The 17,316-nt window shown below is 37.5% G+C and overlaps 2 protein-coding genes across 2 annotated transcripts; one reads left to right on the top strand and one right to left on the bottom strand.

Annotated features, from left to right (window-relative positions):
• Positions 1 to 1,299: 1,299 nt before the first annotated feature.
• Positions 1,300 to 1,898, top strand: LOC105223643 (ER membrane protein complex subunit 6). The gene is made up of 2 exons (XM_011201404.4): positions 1,300 to 1,519; positions 1,587 to 1,898. The coding sequence occupies exons 1-2, from the start codon at positions 1,393 to 1,395 to the stop codon at positions 1,793 to 1,795; spliced, it is 336 nt and encodes a 111-aa protein (XP_011199706.1). The 5' UTR covers positions 1,300 to 1,392; the 3' UTR covers positions 1,796 to 1,898.
• Positions 1,899 to 2,261: 363 nt separating this feature from the next.
• On the bottom strand, positions 2,262 to 3,661 carry LOC105223644 (beta-1,4-galactosyltransferase 7). Its single transcript, XM_011201405.4, has 3 exons — positions 3,369 to 3,661; positions 2,706 to 3,297; positions 2,262 to 2,647 (listed from the first exon to the last, which is right to left on the bottom strand). The coding sequence occupies exons 1-3, from the start codon at positions 3,481 to 3,483 to the stop codon at positions 2,398 to 2,400; spliced, it is 957 nt and encodes a 318-aa protein (XP_011199707.2). The 5' UTR covers positions 3,484 to 3,661; the 3' UTR covers positions 2,262 to 2,397.
• Between the last annotated feature and the right edge of the window lie 13,655 nt (positions 3,662 to 17,316).

Here is a 17,316-nt window from a genome sequence, read left to right on the forward strand (position 1 = left end):
ATAACAAACAAACAATTTTACAAGCTGTTGTTCTTGCAACAGAGTTAAATCCATTGTAGAATCATAGGTTTCTACAATGGATAGATCCCCAAAGGACTGTCGCGAGAATGATTAAGGATTATTTAGACAAATATTTTACATGGCCTTTGGAGGTCAAAAATTGCTTTCCTCAAAATGAACTGTCTTTAATAATTATACCTATACAATAACGAAGAATTGTTTACCTAACAGCAGTTAATTGCCCTTATAATGGTAATTGGTACTGTGTCCGAGAGTTCTGAGCATTCGCCGATACTTTCGATAAGCATTTCTTGAGCTCAAATATGCAGCATACATTTACATATATTTTACACTGTTGTTGTTGTTGTAGCGGCAGAGGCCGTTTCGAGGAATGGTGCCGAGTTGACTGTCCTGGACCGGATAATTATCCGAGTCGGTTTCGGTTACTCACACTAGATTGTCGTGGGAACGGAACATATATTTTAGTTTATCTATGGAGATGTCGAACAGATTTGCCCTCCTCAAATTTGATTGATATAGCTTCAGTGATTATAAGTTTCAAAACACAGGTGCACATTTTATATGAACAAAGTTATGTGTCTAAATTTGTCGATCAATGCCGATTCTGACCGAAGGAAGCAAAAGAACATGTGTACCAGGTATCATGAAGATATCTTAAATTTTACTTAAGTTACAGCTTGCATGGACAGACAAGCAAACAGTCACCCGGATTTTAATTCGTCTCGACATCCTTATCCTTATGTACGTATATATAACCGTTAAGTATATGCAATTACATATATGCAATAGTATAAAGACTATTAATTTTATGGAATATATTATTTATCAAAACATCAGCACGTAGTCATTTGTAAAAAAATTTTAATACCGCTAACTCCCATATTCACTTTCAAACATTTACTTTATCTACAAATACATAATTAAAATAACATTAAGAAATTATACAACAAACTGGAATTTGAATTTGAATTTAATTTACACATCTGTAGGTACAAATCATTCCAATGTCATTCCAAACTCGATTACACATCAAACCAACGTTATCAGCTGTGGACAGCCTAGCTGTGTTTCGTGAGCATAAATATCATTTCAATGTTTTTATGACGTTTTGGTAAAGTTTAATTTTGAAATACTTAAAACCAATAATAGAAAGTCTAAATATTTACTACAACAATACAATCTTTACATTTTTTTTTATTTTAAAAACTCCAATCTCTAACAGCACTTCATTATTACTTTATCGATAACTTCTATATCGATTAAAAGCAAACAGCTGTTTATTGACATTCGTTTTCCTCAATTAAGAAATTAATACGGCATTGTTCCAAACGAAATATTTTGCTTTCTAAAAATTCAATTAATATTGCAAATATGAGTGGCAGATTAACAACAAAAACTGGCGAAATTGTCGCTTATAGTGAGGCGGCTATACGCGGTAATATTTCGGCTGTAGAATATTGCCGTACTTCCATGGCTGCACTATCCGGTTGTGCTGCAGGTTAGCATCAATTCTAAAGAATTATTGTGCCTAAAAACATTAATTAAAACAAAAATATATTTTGCAGGTATTTTGGGACTGAATGGATTGCTTGGATTTTTGTTTTACTTCCTATCAGTATTCGTTTTGTGGCTGTTGGTTTTGGCAAAATCCGGCACACAGTGGCGCAAATTTTTCATCAATCGCCAAAGTTTGCTGACTAACAACTTCATGGGCGGCTTATGTACATACGTGCTTTTTTGGACATTCCTCTACGGCATGGTTCATGTTTATTAAAATAGGTTTTATGGTGTAGATGCGTATCACTTTTATATTGAACTAAGAAACTATATAGGACATTTAATATTCAAAAATACAACTATGTGTGTGTATACCGAGATATGAAAGTATTTGATTTTGAAGTCTTTTCTAACTTTGAACTCAGGAGGTGTGTGCAATTAAAATAAGCAAAAACCTTAACTTCGGTTGTACCGAACCTACCATTCTTGACAAATAAAAGAACTTTCCAATATAAGACTTAATTTGATCAACCAGTTTATATGACTGCTGTATGCTTTAGTGGTCCGATATCGGTGATTCCGCCAAATAAATAATTTCTTGTGGGAGAAAATAACGGGAACAAAGTTTCAGACCGATATCTCTAAAACTCGGGGCCAATTTCCCGTACATAAGGACAGATGGACATGGCTAAATTGCCTCATCCTTTTTAAAGTGTCCCGACGTCTCATGCATTAAATTAAAATTATTTCAATGTTTTAAGTCACTTTTTATTGAACTAAGGAACTATAAATTAAGTTTTAGGATTAACTAAATTCATACAAAATGAGAGATGACAACTTTATTGCGAGAGTATAGCACAATTGATTGATCCAAAACAATCATGTGGACACCGCAGAAGCGGCTGCGGCATTACCAGAACAATCACACCACGGTGTTTCTTTAATGTCACATTCGAGCAGAATATTCAAAACAGTTATCGAGATACCATCTATTGACACATCATGGACTTTCAGTATTTTATAGTTTAATGTATTCAGACCTGTTTGTCGATCACGTTTACGAGTAACTTCTTTTTGATTAAAACACTTTTGTGTATCACGTTTGCGATGATAACGATTATGTATATGACTGTAACGAAGTAAGTATATTAGTGGACTTTTGTAAAAAAATTTTATTTTTCAAATACCTAAATGTGTCGTTGACTCCAGTGTTAATATTCTCTGGTCGCGTGACTCTTAGACCAGCGTCTCTAATACGCACATAGAATTCGTCATCTTCCAAGCCCCAACCCCAGTATTTATTTGACATCCCATTAACTTGTTTAAAGTGTTCACAACGTACCAACAAAATACCACCTACAAATGTTTCGTAATGATACTTGGGATGTAATTCAGGCGCTGCTATATGGTGTGGTCCAGTTGCGCTGGGATATTTATAAAGCAAGGCGTCGTTCATCGGCAATAAGTCCACATCATGCATTGCAATATAGTCGTACACTTCACTTGTGAAACGAAAACCAACATTTATAAGTGACGCACGGTTAAACCGATACCGGTCTACTTGATTTAGTAGAAATATTTTGTGAACTATTCCCTGGCGTGTAAGGAACTTTGTCATGTGTGGCACAAATTGAAGCAATTCTTCGAATCGATCACGAAATGGCACTAACACAGCTAACTTGTGCTCCGCTTTCAGCTCAGTGCCATCTAACTCAGAATGCACATTGTACAATGCGGAGCTTGTCTTCTTTTGACCGCGGCTAAGTGGACATATGCAATCTATGAAAATAAAAACAATTTCGTTGATTTGGAGCACACATGCAACTATATTTTTTAAAGAGTAGCATTACCTGAACCCAAAGGCATGAAACTCAACACAACTACTCCTCCTAAACAAAATGCCAGTCCACACACAAATAGCCAGTTGATAGTTCCTATTGATAGCATTGTATCTTTCTTTTTCATACCACTTGTAATTGTTTGAAACACACCTTGGCCTTATTCACTATCATTCTCAGTGATAACCAAAGGTTTTATTATTTTTTGTAATGTCTACAGCATGAAATATATGTTACTTTTATTTCTAACAGCTAAAGTTTATTAATAACAAATTGAGAATAGAGGTTAAAATAAAATATTTTGTGCCAGCTGATTGAGAATAAAGCGTTGCCATAGCGTTTTAATGGCTTTGTTTATGATTAGAGTTCTCAAAATTATTTGGATAATGAAGGGTGTTTTGAAAATATGAGAATATGATAATGAACTTGGATGCGTTCCAGCAAAAAACACTACTGGAACTTCTAGGCTTGGAAAAAGTCAGCGTGAATACTAATACAGCGGATACTCAGTTAGTCTATACGTAAGAAAGAGATGAAAGGTCACATGTACACAAGAGTTTCGGTTAGTTTTGCCAATTTTCAAGGTTTCGCAGAGCGAATTTCTAGTAGCGCTTTTCCGTGATTTACCGGCGTTTTAACCGATAGTTGGCTTGCAGTTCTCATTTATGGAAACTTTACACAAAAAATGTGATGACAAAAGAAAACAAAAGACTTATTTGGTCTTGCGAAGTTTATGTTAGAGGCAAAGTAGACGTGCCACGGATATTTCATTGGTGGTAGGTTAGATTCTTGGATATTGAATTATATTTACAGCGAGGTTGCATTCTAAATAGGGATACTTTAATAATTAACAGATCTAAGTTTGTCTTAAAGAGGTCACCGTGCATCAAGAAATCCCAGAAGTCCGGCAGTCGCGGCTAGATTTCAGATGGTTCATCCGTTGAATCCAATTTGCGATGACTCGTTCGAGCATTTCAACTGGTAACTGACGAATAACACGCGTGATGCTTTATTCTAAGGCCTGTGTCGAAGCGGGATTGTCCGCATAAACTTTAGACTTTACATATCGCCAAAGGAAAAGTCTAGCCCTGTAATATCACACGATCTTAGTAGCCAATCGACCAGCCCAAAACGTGAAATTATTTGCTCACCGAAGTGTTCTCTTAATAAATCCATTGATTGATACGATGTGCAGAAAGAGGGCGACGAGAATGCCGCCAAGATCATGAGCTTCATCAAATAGTCTGTTATCATGTCGCGATAACGGTCGCTATTGGCGGTTACACTCTAACTGGCACTATTTTTGAAGAAATATTGACCGATGATTCCACCGACCCATAAACCACCCCAAACCGTTGTTTTTTTTGCGTGAAATGGCAGCTCTCGAATCTCTTCAACGCTTTTCTTCGGATCTTCTTGATCCTTTTGAAGAGTCCATAGAGCGAAGAGAAAGCTTTATTTTGTATGCTTCAATTTAAGATCTCGATGTAAAATGCGCCCAATCGTTCCATATGTCAGTCCGAGTTGCTGCGAACGGCGCCAAATCGACTCTCTTCTGTCTTCGTGTACACTTTCAGCTACGGCTGCCATTTTTTCTTCACTGTAAGCTGTCCGTGCTCTACTCGGCTGAATATTATCCAATAATAAATACTGGGTCTCAAGACTCAGTAGGTCGATTATGTTGACCGTAAACACGTTCTTTACAGAACGTGGATTTTCTTAATTAAGTTGAACGATTTGTAAATTGTTTAGGCGTAAGTTTGAACCAGTATATAATATTTCTCCAAAATTTAACTATCAATGAATTGGCATTATAATTGGGCACAGATCCTATTTAAAACAGTCCTTGAGGTCATCCCAAGACCATTAGTTCTTCCTCGCATCAATATCGAACAAATATCTAAACTCCTGAAGCTAAGTTACACACGATTAATGATTAAACACGCAAAGTGCTTTTATAACAGTATTTACTGTATTTGTAATAAAACAGGTATTTGGAAAATTGATTAACACCATACTAGTAAATTAACGGCTCATGTAAACTATGTATGTAATGACCGTTTAGGTTATAATTTGCTTTATCTACATATTATATAACTTTATTAGACGTTATGCGGAAAGATTACACCTTAAATTACTAATAGATCTATAAAGATAGAATGAGCGTGCTTTCGCGGAAATACTAATTACTAACTGGGCATTTGCACACTTACAAGGGGGAAATTAAACAGCTAGAAGATGACTAGAGATCCTATTCAATTAATGTTTTTTGTTTTTTATTCTGGATTAAGCTTAGTACCATAACTATAAGCCGCTTTATTATTTGAAAGTAATTACAGAATTTTTGCATTCAAAGTTGCAATCAAGTCACGTCCGTACCAAAGTCTAAAAATTACAAAGTAAAATTTTTCTTTAGTGGGCGTTTGAACAGGCCAAGTGCAGTCTCCAAATATAAATACATACCAACTATGTTCTGAAATAACTTCTCAAAAAATCCATCGACAATTTATAGGAAACTGGGAACATGCACCATTCATTCAGACATCATCAAGGCACACTCTACAATTAGGCGCAGAAAGCGTACAACTTGTGCAAGAAATGAAGCCGCTCGACTTTCCCAAGCGACATCGCTTCGCTCTTAGGGCTCTTGAAATTTGAAGAATTTTGAATTTTGTTCAGCGATAAAGCCTATTTCTGGCTCAATGGATATGTAAACAAGCGCAATTGCTGCATTTGGGACGAAGAGCAACCTGAAGAGATTCAGGAGATGACATTTCATCCAGAAAAATCAACGATTTGATGTGGTTTGTGGGCCGGTGAAACCATCGGTCCATATTTCTTCAAAAATAATCCTGGTGAGTACATAACCGTCAATGCTGATCACTACCGCGCTATGATAACCGACTATTTGATGAAACTCGTGATCTCGGCGACATTTGGTTTCAACATGGCAGCGCCACTTCCCACAAATTGCATCAATCAATGAATTGAGGAAGGTGAGCAGATAATTTCACGTTTTGGGCCGGTCGATTGGTCACCAAGATCGTGTGATATCATAATGTTAAACTTTTTCCAGTGGATATAGTTAAGGTCTAAAGTCTTTGGCTCACATGTGAGACGTAGCCGCGGCCAACATTTGAAAAAGATAATCTTGAAAAATAAATGCCAAAGAATGTTTATTCAAATGATAATAAACATTCCCCATTAAATATGTTTTTCTTTAAAAAATGAAATGGATCAACCTTCATATAATATAGATTCTATACAAGCTGACCAATAATCAAAATAAATACAGTTTTACATGCTTTTACGCTATACGACGCACACGTGAAGGGTCTAATAGCTTTGATGTAGCCGAAGTTAGCGCTTTTTCTTATTTTGGAATTTTAAAAGTAAAGTAAATATAGAGTCGTCCATAGGATTCTCCTTCTTGTGATATTGGATTAGGAATTCATGGAACTTCTAGTTTGTGGTAATCATGAGACTTCGAGGTAGCCAAAGCGTATTACACATTATAATGGCAAATAACTGCTTGAAAATACCATTGTGATCATATACTTTTTAGCCATCTCCTAAACCTCTTGAACACTGTATAAACTTTACATTTTCGCACCCTTCTGAAGGATCCTTTTAGATCACTAAATGATTATATTAAGGTACAAAAAGAACAAAACATTTTTTGATTTTTTTTCTATGAAAAAACACTAAAATTGTACTTATGAACTTATGGAACAAGTAATGGTCCAAAAGGTGCGCCAAATCTGCAGAATATGGTGGGTGTGGCAAACATCCCATTCAAGTTGGAAATTTTTTTGGTGAGTCATCAAACTTGCATTATCATTGCAGAACACATTATCTTTTCTATTAATCAATTTTGGTCACTTTTATTTGATTGCACCACTAAAATTGTCTAGCTGATCACAATAAAATTCAGAATTCATCGTAATAATTGTCGGGCCAAAGCTGAAATAAACGATCTATTAGAGACCACCAAACAGACAAAGTAATTTGAGCTGGTGAGTCATGATCTCTTGATTTTTATATTCTTGTAAACATCCACTTTTCGTAGACAGTAACAATGCGTTTAAAAAATGGATCACTTCTTCGAAGTTGATAAGCAAATCGCAGTCGTTAATGCAATGAAGTAGTGTTTTCATTCATTCTCTGTCTATATCCCGTACAGCTCATCGTTCTATCGACTGCGGTATTCGCCGTTGCCAATGCGCAAAGCTTCCGCAGAACCTTTCTCTCGAAAACTCGTAACGCAAACTCATCAGATGTGATCATCGTCCATGCCTCTGCACCATAAAGCAAGACTGGGATGATGAGTGTCTTGTAGAGTTTGGTCTTTGTTTATTGATAGACGACTTTACTTCTCAATTGCCTCCTCAGTTCAGATGCCGCAGTTGGTAAGAGTCATTCTTCTTTGGATTTCGAAGCTGACATTGTTGTTGCTGTTAATACTGGTTCCAACATTGACAAAATTATCTACACTTCGAAGTTATGACTGTCAACAGTGACGTTGGAGCCAAGTCCCGAGTGCGACGACTGTTTTTTTTGATGACAGAAAATATTTCGTCTTACCCTCGTTCACCACCAGACCAATTTGCTTCGTTGCGTTATCCATTCTGGAGAAAGTAGAGCTAATTATATCGATGTCACTGGCGAACGCCAGTAATTACACACTTTTGTAGAAGATTGTATCTTCTCTATTCAGATCTGCAGCTCGAATTATTTTCTCCAGCAGCAGATTGAAGAAGTCGCACGATAGGTAGTCGCCTTGATTGAAACCACGTTTGGTATCAATTGCCTCGTAGAGGTCCTTCTCGATCCTGACGAAGCTTTTGATATTGCTCAAAGTCAGTTTACACAGCCATATTAGTTATATTAACTTGTCGATCAGAATCAAGCTCTTGTGGGGAATATTTGGTATTATAGTTTCGGTGCAACCGAAGTTACCTTTTTTGCTTGTTTTTAACAACTATGAACGATTTCGTAGCCACTGGTAAAAGAGGTCTCAACTATCATTAGCCACATGCGAAAACATATGTTTATATGTAGTTAATCATGTTTTGTAGTACTCGAATCTTAATGTGATTTAGAACAGCACTTATTATTTACACACTTGTATTTGCTTTTAAATAATGTAATCATCATTACTGTTTTTTGGTGAATTAAGGCAGATCTACTTGTATATTAGCATAATAAATATTGTATGTAATCATGTGTTATGCTAGAGATGCAATCATGTTTGTACATAAACTTTAAAAATATTTTGGTCAGATTAAACAATAAAAACTGGTTCCATGTTCGAGTACTCTGTGCACCTTCGTGATTACTTAGTGCGTATGTTATGTTGCTTTCGCATGCCTGAAATTAAATAATTAGCGAACATTGTACAACAACAACACGACCTTGAGGTTCTTTTTAGTGTTGATAAACAAAAACTTCCAATTAATTGATTATTCTTAAAGGAAACACATTTGGACTTCCGAAGTAGCTGGCGGCATAAAATGCTTTATGCTTTTGTATATTATATAATATTTAAACATCGTATATGCGCATCTACATACATATGTATATGGTATTTATGTAGGTCTGAACTGATCAATTCAGTACATATCAGGTCTAGTTAGATAGCTGTGTTGGATAATAGATCGCTTACGAGGAGGTCAAGCAAATCAAGGTCCTGTTCGAATTAAGATGAGCCGGACCAAACGACAAGGTAAGACTGACTTTAAGGAGAGGTTTGCTGTGTGTTTCATGGCACTAACTGGGATTCAGCAACTACGAGCTACTACCACCAAACTCTGTATTCGAACATGTATTGCCAACAGTTGGACTTTTTAAAGGAAACGATCACCCAGTAACGGCCAGCTTTGGAGCTTTGGCCAATAGCAGAGCAATTGTGTTCCATCAGGACAATGTCAAGTCACAAGTTTGGCATTCGTCAGAAAGTCCAGGAGCTTGCTTGAGATTTTCCTTATTTGCTCAACCTTACATCAATTGATTGCTTTCTTTGGCAAATGATTTTGCTAGAGAAAATTCAAGAGAAGCTAATACAAATCGATTGTCTTAGTATTTTTACCAATAAGGAAGGTGGTATTTACATATACATTGGTGAAGCATTATGAAATTGACTACGCACAAAATGGTGTATATTTGGCTTTAAGAGGATCATTCTAACTATGCTAATGCCTTTCAGGCCAGAGCTATAATGATTCAAAACTAGACAGCGTTGCTTATCTTGAGCTCGGTGTCCGTCTACATGATGCTTCTGACCCAAAGTATGGGGTTGTGATTGGCTAATTTTTGGAAAACAAAGAACTGGTGTTTCAATTGTCGACTTACGATCATTTTGTGCCTCTCCTATCTCTTATACCTCTGAAAATAATTTCAGTTTTAAAAATACCTATTGACATATTACTGAGTAGTTAAACTTTGAAAATAAAAAAATTGTTTTTTTTGTTTGTTAATTTGGTATCCCCACAAAACTAATACGGACCTCGCCGAGACTTTCGATATCAAACGAGGTTTCAGACAAAGGGACTCCCTATGGGACGACTTCTACAACTTGTGCTGGAGAAAATAATTCAAGCTGCAGAGCTAAATAGAGAAGTCAGAATCTTCTACAAGGTGTAAAACAGCTGGCGTACGCCGATGGCAACGATATCATTGGCTGTCACAACCGCGGCATTCGATCTACTTCTTCAAGTTGGACAAAGAAACGAAATAAAAGGGTCTGGTAGTGAACGAGGGCAAGACCAAATAACTCCTGTCATCAAACAAACAGTCTTCCTCGCATGTTATTGTTGACAGTCATAACTTCGAAGTCGTTGATAATTTCGTCTATCTTGGGACCAATATCTACACCAACAACCAAAATCCAACGCATATTAACTCTTGCCAACTACATACATACTTGCTACTTCGGACTGAGTGGGCATTTGAGAAGTTAAGTCTTCTTTTGACGAACAAAGACCGAACTCTACAAGTCACTCATCATCCCTGTCCTGCTATATGGTGCGTGGACGATGATCACGTCTGATAAGTCGGCGTTACGAGTTAACGAGAGAAAGGTTCTGCGGAAGAATTATGATCTTTTGCACATTGGCAACGACAAATAACACAGTCGATAGAGCGATGAGCTGTACGAGTCATACTACGACATTGACTTTCAGCGAATTAAGAGACAGCGGCTTTGCTAGCTAAATCATGTCGTCCAAATGGATGAAAACACTCTAGCTCTGAAAGTATTTGAGGTCGGGCGAAGCAGAGGATTGGAAAACCCTCCACTACGTTGGAAAGACCAGATGGAGAAGGACTTGGCTACACTTGGAATCTCCAATTGGCACCAAACATCGAAAAGGAAGAACGACTGGCACGTTTTTGTAAACTCGGCTTTAACTACGTAAGCGGTGTCTACGCCAATAAAGAAAAAGAAGAAGTCTAGAATACGCCTTTAAGCTGACTAATTTCCAAACCACAAATATTTCATTAGAATCTCGTAGTGTACTATTGTCCAAAGCTCTCAATATCAACATCAAATTCATCTAATTTATTGGTGTGTAAACAGTACTCGTACTACCGATGCACACGATCAGCGCAAAATCTCACATTTCCTATTCTCCAAACAGTATAAAACCACTGTTTCGCTAAAAAAAAAACCCATGCCATCGATTTAAGTGTGATTTAGTAGATAGAATGTACGTGGGGGCACCGGATTGCTAACCCTTAATCGCTTTGTGTAGTCAGTGGAATTATATTTCTTTGTGTCGTGTTAGTTATTTACTACAATGACTAGTAAAATATGATTACATTTTAATTTGTGCCTCAAAAGCGCACAGCTCCGTTTGCCGTCTGTCGGCTGCAATGAATTTGCCAAACCGCCGAGTGTGTGTTCATAGAAAATCAAGAACAATAACAAAAACAAATGCTTAGTAAAGGTTTTTTTTCGCGTGTGCAGTCATTGCCGTCGCTATCTATCAATCATTTTCATATTTCATAGATTTTTTTCAGTCAGCAACTCAGCACACACACACATGCGCGCTAGTCAACGGATTTCAGCCATTTTCAAGCCCACTCTATCTAGGAGTTTGCTCGATCGGCCCATCAAGATTTCGAGTGGTGTACACTTTGTTGCATTGTTGTTGCACAATTTAAGCTGCCGCGTCATTAGTACACGCGCGAATATATACGGACTTACATATGCATACGAGTATATTTGTATATTATATATGTATGTATGTATGTATGTGTGCATGTTGGCTGCTGTGTAGCTTGTTGGCTTAGGTTTTTCTTAAGATTTCATTGCGAAATATTTGGGTTATGGCAAAAACACCTAATCATTGTTGCACTTGTTGCAGTGTCGCTTCTATTTTATTTTTTACTCGACACCTTTTTGCAGATTTCGGAAAATTATATTCACTTTTTCAAATAAGGCACTTTTGCAAATTACATACACACATAGCTACATACATATGTACATACAGCTACCTCTTCATACATTCGATTGTATGTGTGTGCGTGTGTGTGCGTTAATCGGATGCTCATTAATACACGGGTTTCGCATATTTGGCATAGTGTCTTAATTCGTCGACGCGCCGTAGTTAAACAACCTAATTTTGCTTAACCTTGAACTTTGCCGGCACCTAGCAAAATTTATGCACGTGTGTATATACATACGCATAAGTATGTGTGTACCATGTATATATAGGTAAGCAAGACAAAGACCAACTGAATGTAAAATGAAATGAAATGGAATGAATAAAATAAGCGAATTCGATACCACTTCAAATTTAGGCAATAGCCATATGCATATATTACATATAAAGGGTGGTCCACAAACAGTGCGCTTTGGCGGTGTCAATTGGATTAGATTAGGTTGGCGCTAGGCACGGCGGAAGTTGTCAATTGCTTGGCGCTAAAAATCTTGAGAGAATATTGAGTACCGTATCCCTATAGCTATTTTCAAATGTGCTACTCGAAAAAGTGTAATTTTTGACGCAGCCTTAGTCCAACACAGCGTCTAAATCTCCAAAGTAAACGGCTATAACTCAGGCCTTACTCGCTTCCTTGCTGCACAAAACTTAACACTCTCCTCCACTAAACCCACGGCGACCATATTCACAAACTGGATGAAGAAGTAAATACCTGACCTTAATATTGCAGTCGATGACGTTAAGATTCCAACTGTCACTAACTCTAAAATTTTAGGTGCGACTTTCGACAGTCTGTGCTGCTTCCCTCCTCATGCAACCGTGATTATCGCCAAAGTACAGAGTCGCACCAAAATCTTCAAGGCCGGCACAAAAGATAAAGAAATGTTGTTGGCAACATGCAAGGCAATCGATCGCACCAATATGGTCGCCTGGATGCAGTGACCCTCAGACGAGGCAGCTTCAAATTTGTCAGAACGCTGCATTCAGGACTGCGACGCGATGAATCTTGATGTCTCTAGTTGCACATCTACACAGGTGAGGCTCCCAGTTAAGGAGCATAATGAACACCGCTCCAAGCGTTGCTGTGGTGTTTTCGTAGAAACCATCCCTGCATTCGCTCGCTTGAAGCGGAACCACCTTCCTAGAGGTAATTTTTTAACTACGTCGACGATATCAAAAAAATACGCCGACAAGACGACACTGCACGTAACTAACTTCGGTCAAGCATTTGGCAGCCATTCACAATTAAGCCATTAACACCTTCACCGTCTCCCTCTCAGTGAATAGCGTTTGACTCCACGCAAACTACCACCCATTGCAGACGAAGAGCTCTAGTTGCCGCGGGAGTGACCCTTGCGCAGCTTCGTTATGGATACTGTAGCAGGTTTTACACCTACCTATCCATGCCAATGAGTCCCCGCATGACATTAGCCACCACTTTGCATATACTTGTAACCCTACTCATCTGACACCCTTTTTCCTTTGGTCCGATCCCGTCGAAACAGCACGTTTCTTGGGCCTAACGTTGGATGACGTCAACTTATCTCATTCTTACCATTCCAACGGAGATAAGGTACCCATTACAATAGCAACAACAAACGTCTCATCAGCTAACGATTTTCATTATAAGAAAATACTGAATCTTTTGACGACGTTCGAGTAGAAGTCACAGAAAAGACGCTTGGCAAAGAAACCGAGGAGCCAATATTAATCAAACGTATGATTACTAGTGACGTGATATGGGTTTATGAATATGATGTCGAAACTATTCAACAGTCTATGAATGACGCTCGAAAAATAAACCGAAACCGAGGAAGCAACATTCGTCGAGAGCAGTGAAAGCCATCGCAGCAGGTTTATTGCGAATGTATGAAAAATTGGATTAAGCGTGGCATGCTTGTATTGACGCAGGAGCCCATTTTGAAAGCGATACTAAAATTTTATTTTAAAATTCATGAAAACATATTTTTTTTTTGTCAAATTTGATCAAGAGATATTAAAATTTGACCCTTCAATTTTATATTTCAGATTAGAATTTCGATGCCCATTATTAATATATGTCCACAAAAATTAAAAAAAAATCTATGTCGGAGTCGAAGTTTTTTCTCACTTGAACCACCCTGTACGAATGTACATTTGAACACTTGTTACCATGTAGACACATAAATAAGCATGTTTTTCGTATGATCGGCAAATTAATGTGCTTAAAAAAATAGCCAAATATGCAATCGTGTGATGTATGTGTGTGTGTTTTGCAAACAAAAGCCAGCGAAGTGCCAGCTTCTACACAACAATCATTTACACATGCAAAGATGGACCGCAGCTGCCTCCCACCTGATGCCAAAAGCATTGTTAACATATTCATTATGCGCAGATTTGCATGAAAACAGCAGGAAAATTTGCAAAATGTCGGCATTTCGCGAATTCATAGATCGCCATTGGCATCCTTCGCTACGTACACACAAACCCACACACATATATACTCGTATAAGTATGTATGTATCACAGACTGCCATTCATAAACTGATGTGCTTCATTTTAGTGACACGATTAGCTCTGCATGTGTATGTATGTATGTGTGTAATAAATATTCATAAATTAGTTTTCATTTTTCTCACCTCTGTTTGCCATATTGGACACCTAACTAGGTTAAGATTCCCAGCATACATACATACACACACCCATGCACACATGCATACGCGATAGATCTATTAGCGAATGAGTAGGTCTGCAATTTGTAATGCGCGCTCGGCGCTTTGTATAATTGATTGTTCGAATTATGAATATAAATTATTTAAGTCCATAAGTAAGTGGCTGAAGATGATGATTTCTATGATGATTTGTTTGTCAGAATGTCGGCGACAGCGTTGTTATGGCGCATTTGCGAAAACCACCTGCTTCGCTTTGGTCACTTTGAACGGCGTGACTATGGAAAATTTTGGAATAATCAAAATTACATTTGTACCAAAAAGTGAAACTGGTTTTCGGAAATGTTGTGGGTTTATATATTTTATATTTGAACCGTTATTCTACGACCTTATATGTAAAAGACACAACCATTTTTCGCATGAAGTGTTCTTTACAAACGGTATTTTCAAATTTAACGCCATTAATTATTCCCAAAATTTACTGTGCCATAAAAAATAATTGAAAAAATATTAAATTAAAATAAACATTTTTGTATATAATACATATTGAACAGGGGTTTCTTCATAGGTGTGCAAAATTTTAAATATTTAAACTACTGTAAGTATTGCGAAGGAGTATGCGGCAGAGATAAATAAGGAATAATATTATATTATGATAGTTTTTATTGAAGTAAATTCATCACATTAAGTTATTTATCAAAAAACTTCCACGAAAGTCTAACTTTTCAAAAATAACCCTTGGCCTAAACAGACATTACTTGAAAGTGCTCCGTGTGCGAACAACTTATGTTGGATTCGGCTCATCTGGAAACACATAAATCTACGATGCATCACCTCTCACGATGTCATAGACGCGTTTCGACGCACCGCATTCGTATATTTTTACCATTTCTCTCAATCAATCGACACGGGCCTTGTTTTGAGCGATTGACAAATTGTGGGAAGTTAAACATTAACAAATTTTGTTTTGCAGTGAAATATTTATGCCATTTTGAATTTAAGATGGTTCTATAATACCAATGCCAATAGTAATCTCAATCGTCGCCATAGGTCACATGACGCTCCTCCAATATGAATTTGCGCATAGCATTAATATAAACTGACTAATCCAGATCAAGAGAAATATCTGTTTATACAGTTTTCGGTTAAAAAAAATGCATTCTAGAGGAGTATCATAGCTTCAGTGCAATAGAAATTAACGTTTTTCCTTGTCAAGGAATCCATTCATAGATGATATAATGAAATTTAAGGAGGGCGATATGCTGTTAATTACGAGTACTACTTCATTGAAGAGGGTTTTCTATAAACGAAAAAGAAATTGTCTTATAAGAAACCATAGAGGGTAGTGTAATAGAGTTGAGTACGCAGCTTACACCCACTAAGTCAGCCATAGTAAAGGAACATTATGTAAATAATATGATTGAAGCTTGAATAATACCGAAGCAGTAATCTTTCCGTTATCATTCTTTCACCTTTCAGTTGAGTTCTCTTTCCAGACCTACGGATTTGTTTAGCTACTTAGAACCATTACGTAATCCTCATAAGATACAAATTGCGGTATCTACAATATATGAAACTAATAAAAACAAACCAAAAGTTTATCCCAGAAATGAGGAAAATTAAGCAGCACCAATCTCATTTACTGCTCATTGGTCCAAGTAGGTTACAACGCTTAAAGGGACGCTTGGCCGAATAATATCCGTCTAAAATCCGATAACGTAGAATCAACTGTAGTGAGAATTGGATAGGTCGCCACCATTAGCAAAAGAAAAACCCGAGTTGCTTCACAAAATGGGAGTGACTAATCCCCAACTTGGTTATTGCAGAACATACTCTTATTTATTTAACTTAGACTCTGAAAAAAAAAATATTATTTTCTAAAATATATATTTCTGAAATGAACGCTACATATTTAAGTAAAATTCGTCTTTTTACTGCTAGGGGTTGGCCACAGGGTGGAGTTCTATCTTCCCTTCTATGGAGCCTAGTAGTAGATGAGCTCCTTGAGTTGCTCACAAACAATGACATTCAGTTCCAGGGGTACGACAATGACATTGTCATAATGACACGAAATACATTTGAAAACGCTCTCTGCGACATAGTCTAAAGGGGCTTAAGTTTAGCAAAGGGATGGTGAAATACGGAAGGGGTGAATATACACTCGTCAAAAACAACCGTCTCCCCTTTTATAAAGCGAAGATCTTTTCCGCGCTTGAATTCCCTAACACTTCGTAGCAGGAAATTCGAGGTGTCTAAAGAGGTCAATTTCCTAGGCTTCACATTAGACTCAACCTTGGTCCAGAGCCACCAAGGCACTCATGATATGCAGACGCCAAGCCTGAGGCTGCAAACCAGGTATCAACAGATGGCTGTGTACCATGATCGTAAGGGCTATTGTCACTTATGAAGCGGTTATTTGAACAAAAAGGTAACGCAATCTTATGTGGCATCCAACTATCGAAGCTGCAAAGACTCGCCCGCATTTGCGCAGGCAATTGCCCACCGCAGCATGTGCAGTCATGCTGGAGCTCACATTTTGTGATCGAACAGGCAGCGAAACACACCATGCTGCTCATTGGCAGCAAAAGCTTTTGGCAAAGGGAAGATGATGTCGTCTCAACAAATGAAGACCTTACTATTGCGGGGAAGCAATATCTAGTGATATACTAACGGCTTGAAAACACCGAAAGGCAATGGAGCAGGCGTTGCTGGACCACATACTAAACTGTCGATAACTATGAAATATTTTCCGAGCATGTTTCAAGCAGAAATCTTAGCTAAAAGTCAGTGTGCAGAAATCAATCCCCATCGCAACTAACGCAACCAGCGTATCGATATACTCAGCGATAATAAAGCGGCACTAAAAGCGAC

The sequence above is a fragment of the Bactrocera dorsalis genome, chromosome 2 (assembly GCF_023373825.1).
Source record: "Bactrocera dorsalis isolate Fly_Bdor chromosome 2, ASM2337382v1, whole genome shotgun sequence".
Taxonomy (NCBI): domain Eukaryota; kingdom Metazoa; phylum Arthropoda; class Insecta; order Diptera; family Tephritidae; genus Bactrocera; species Bactrocera dorsalis.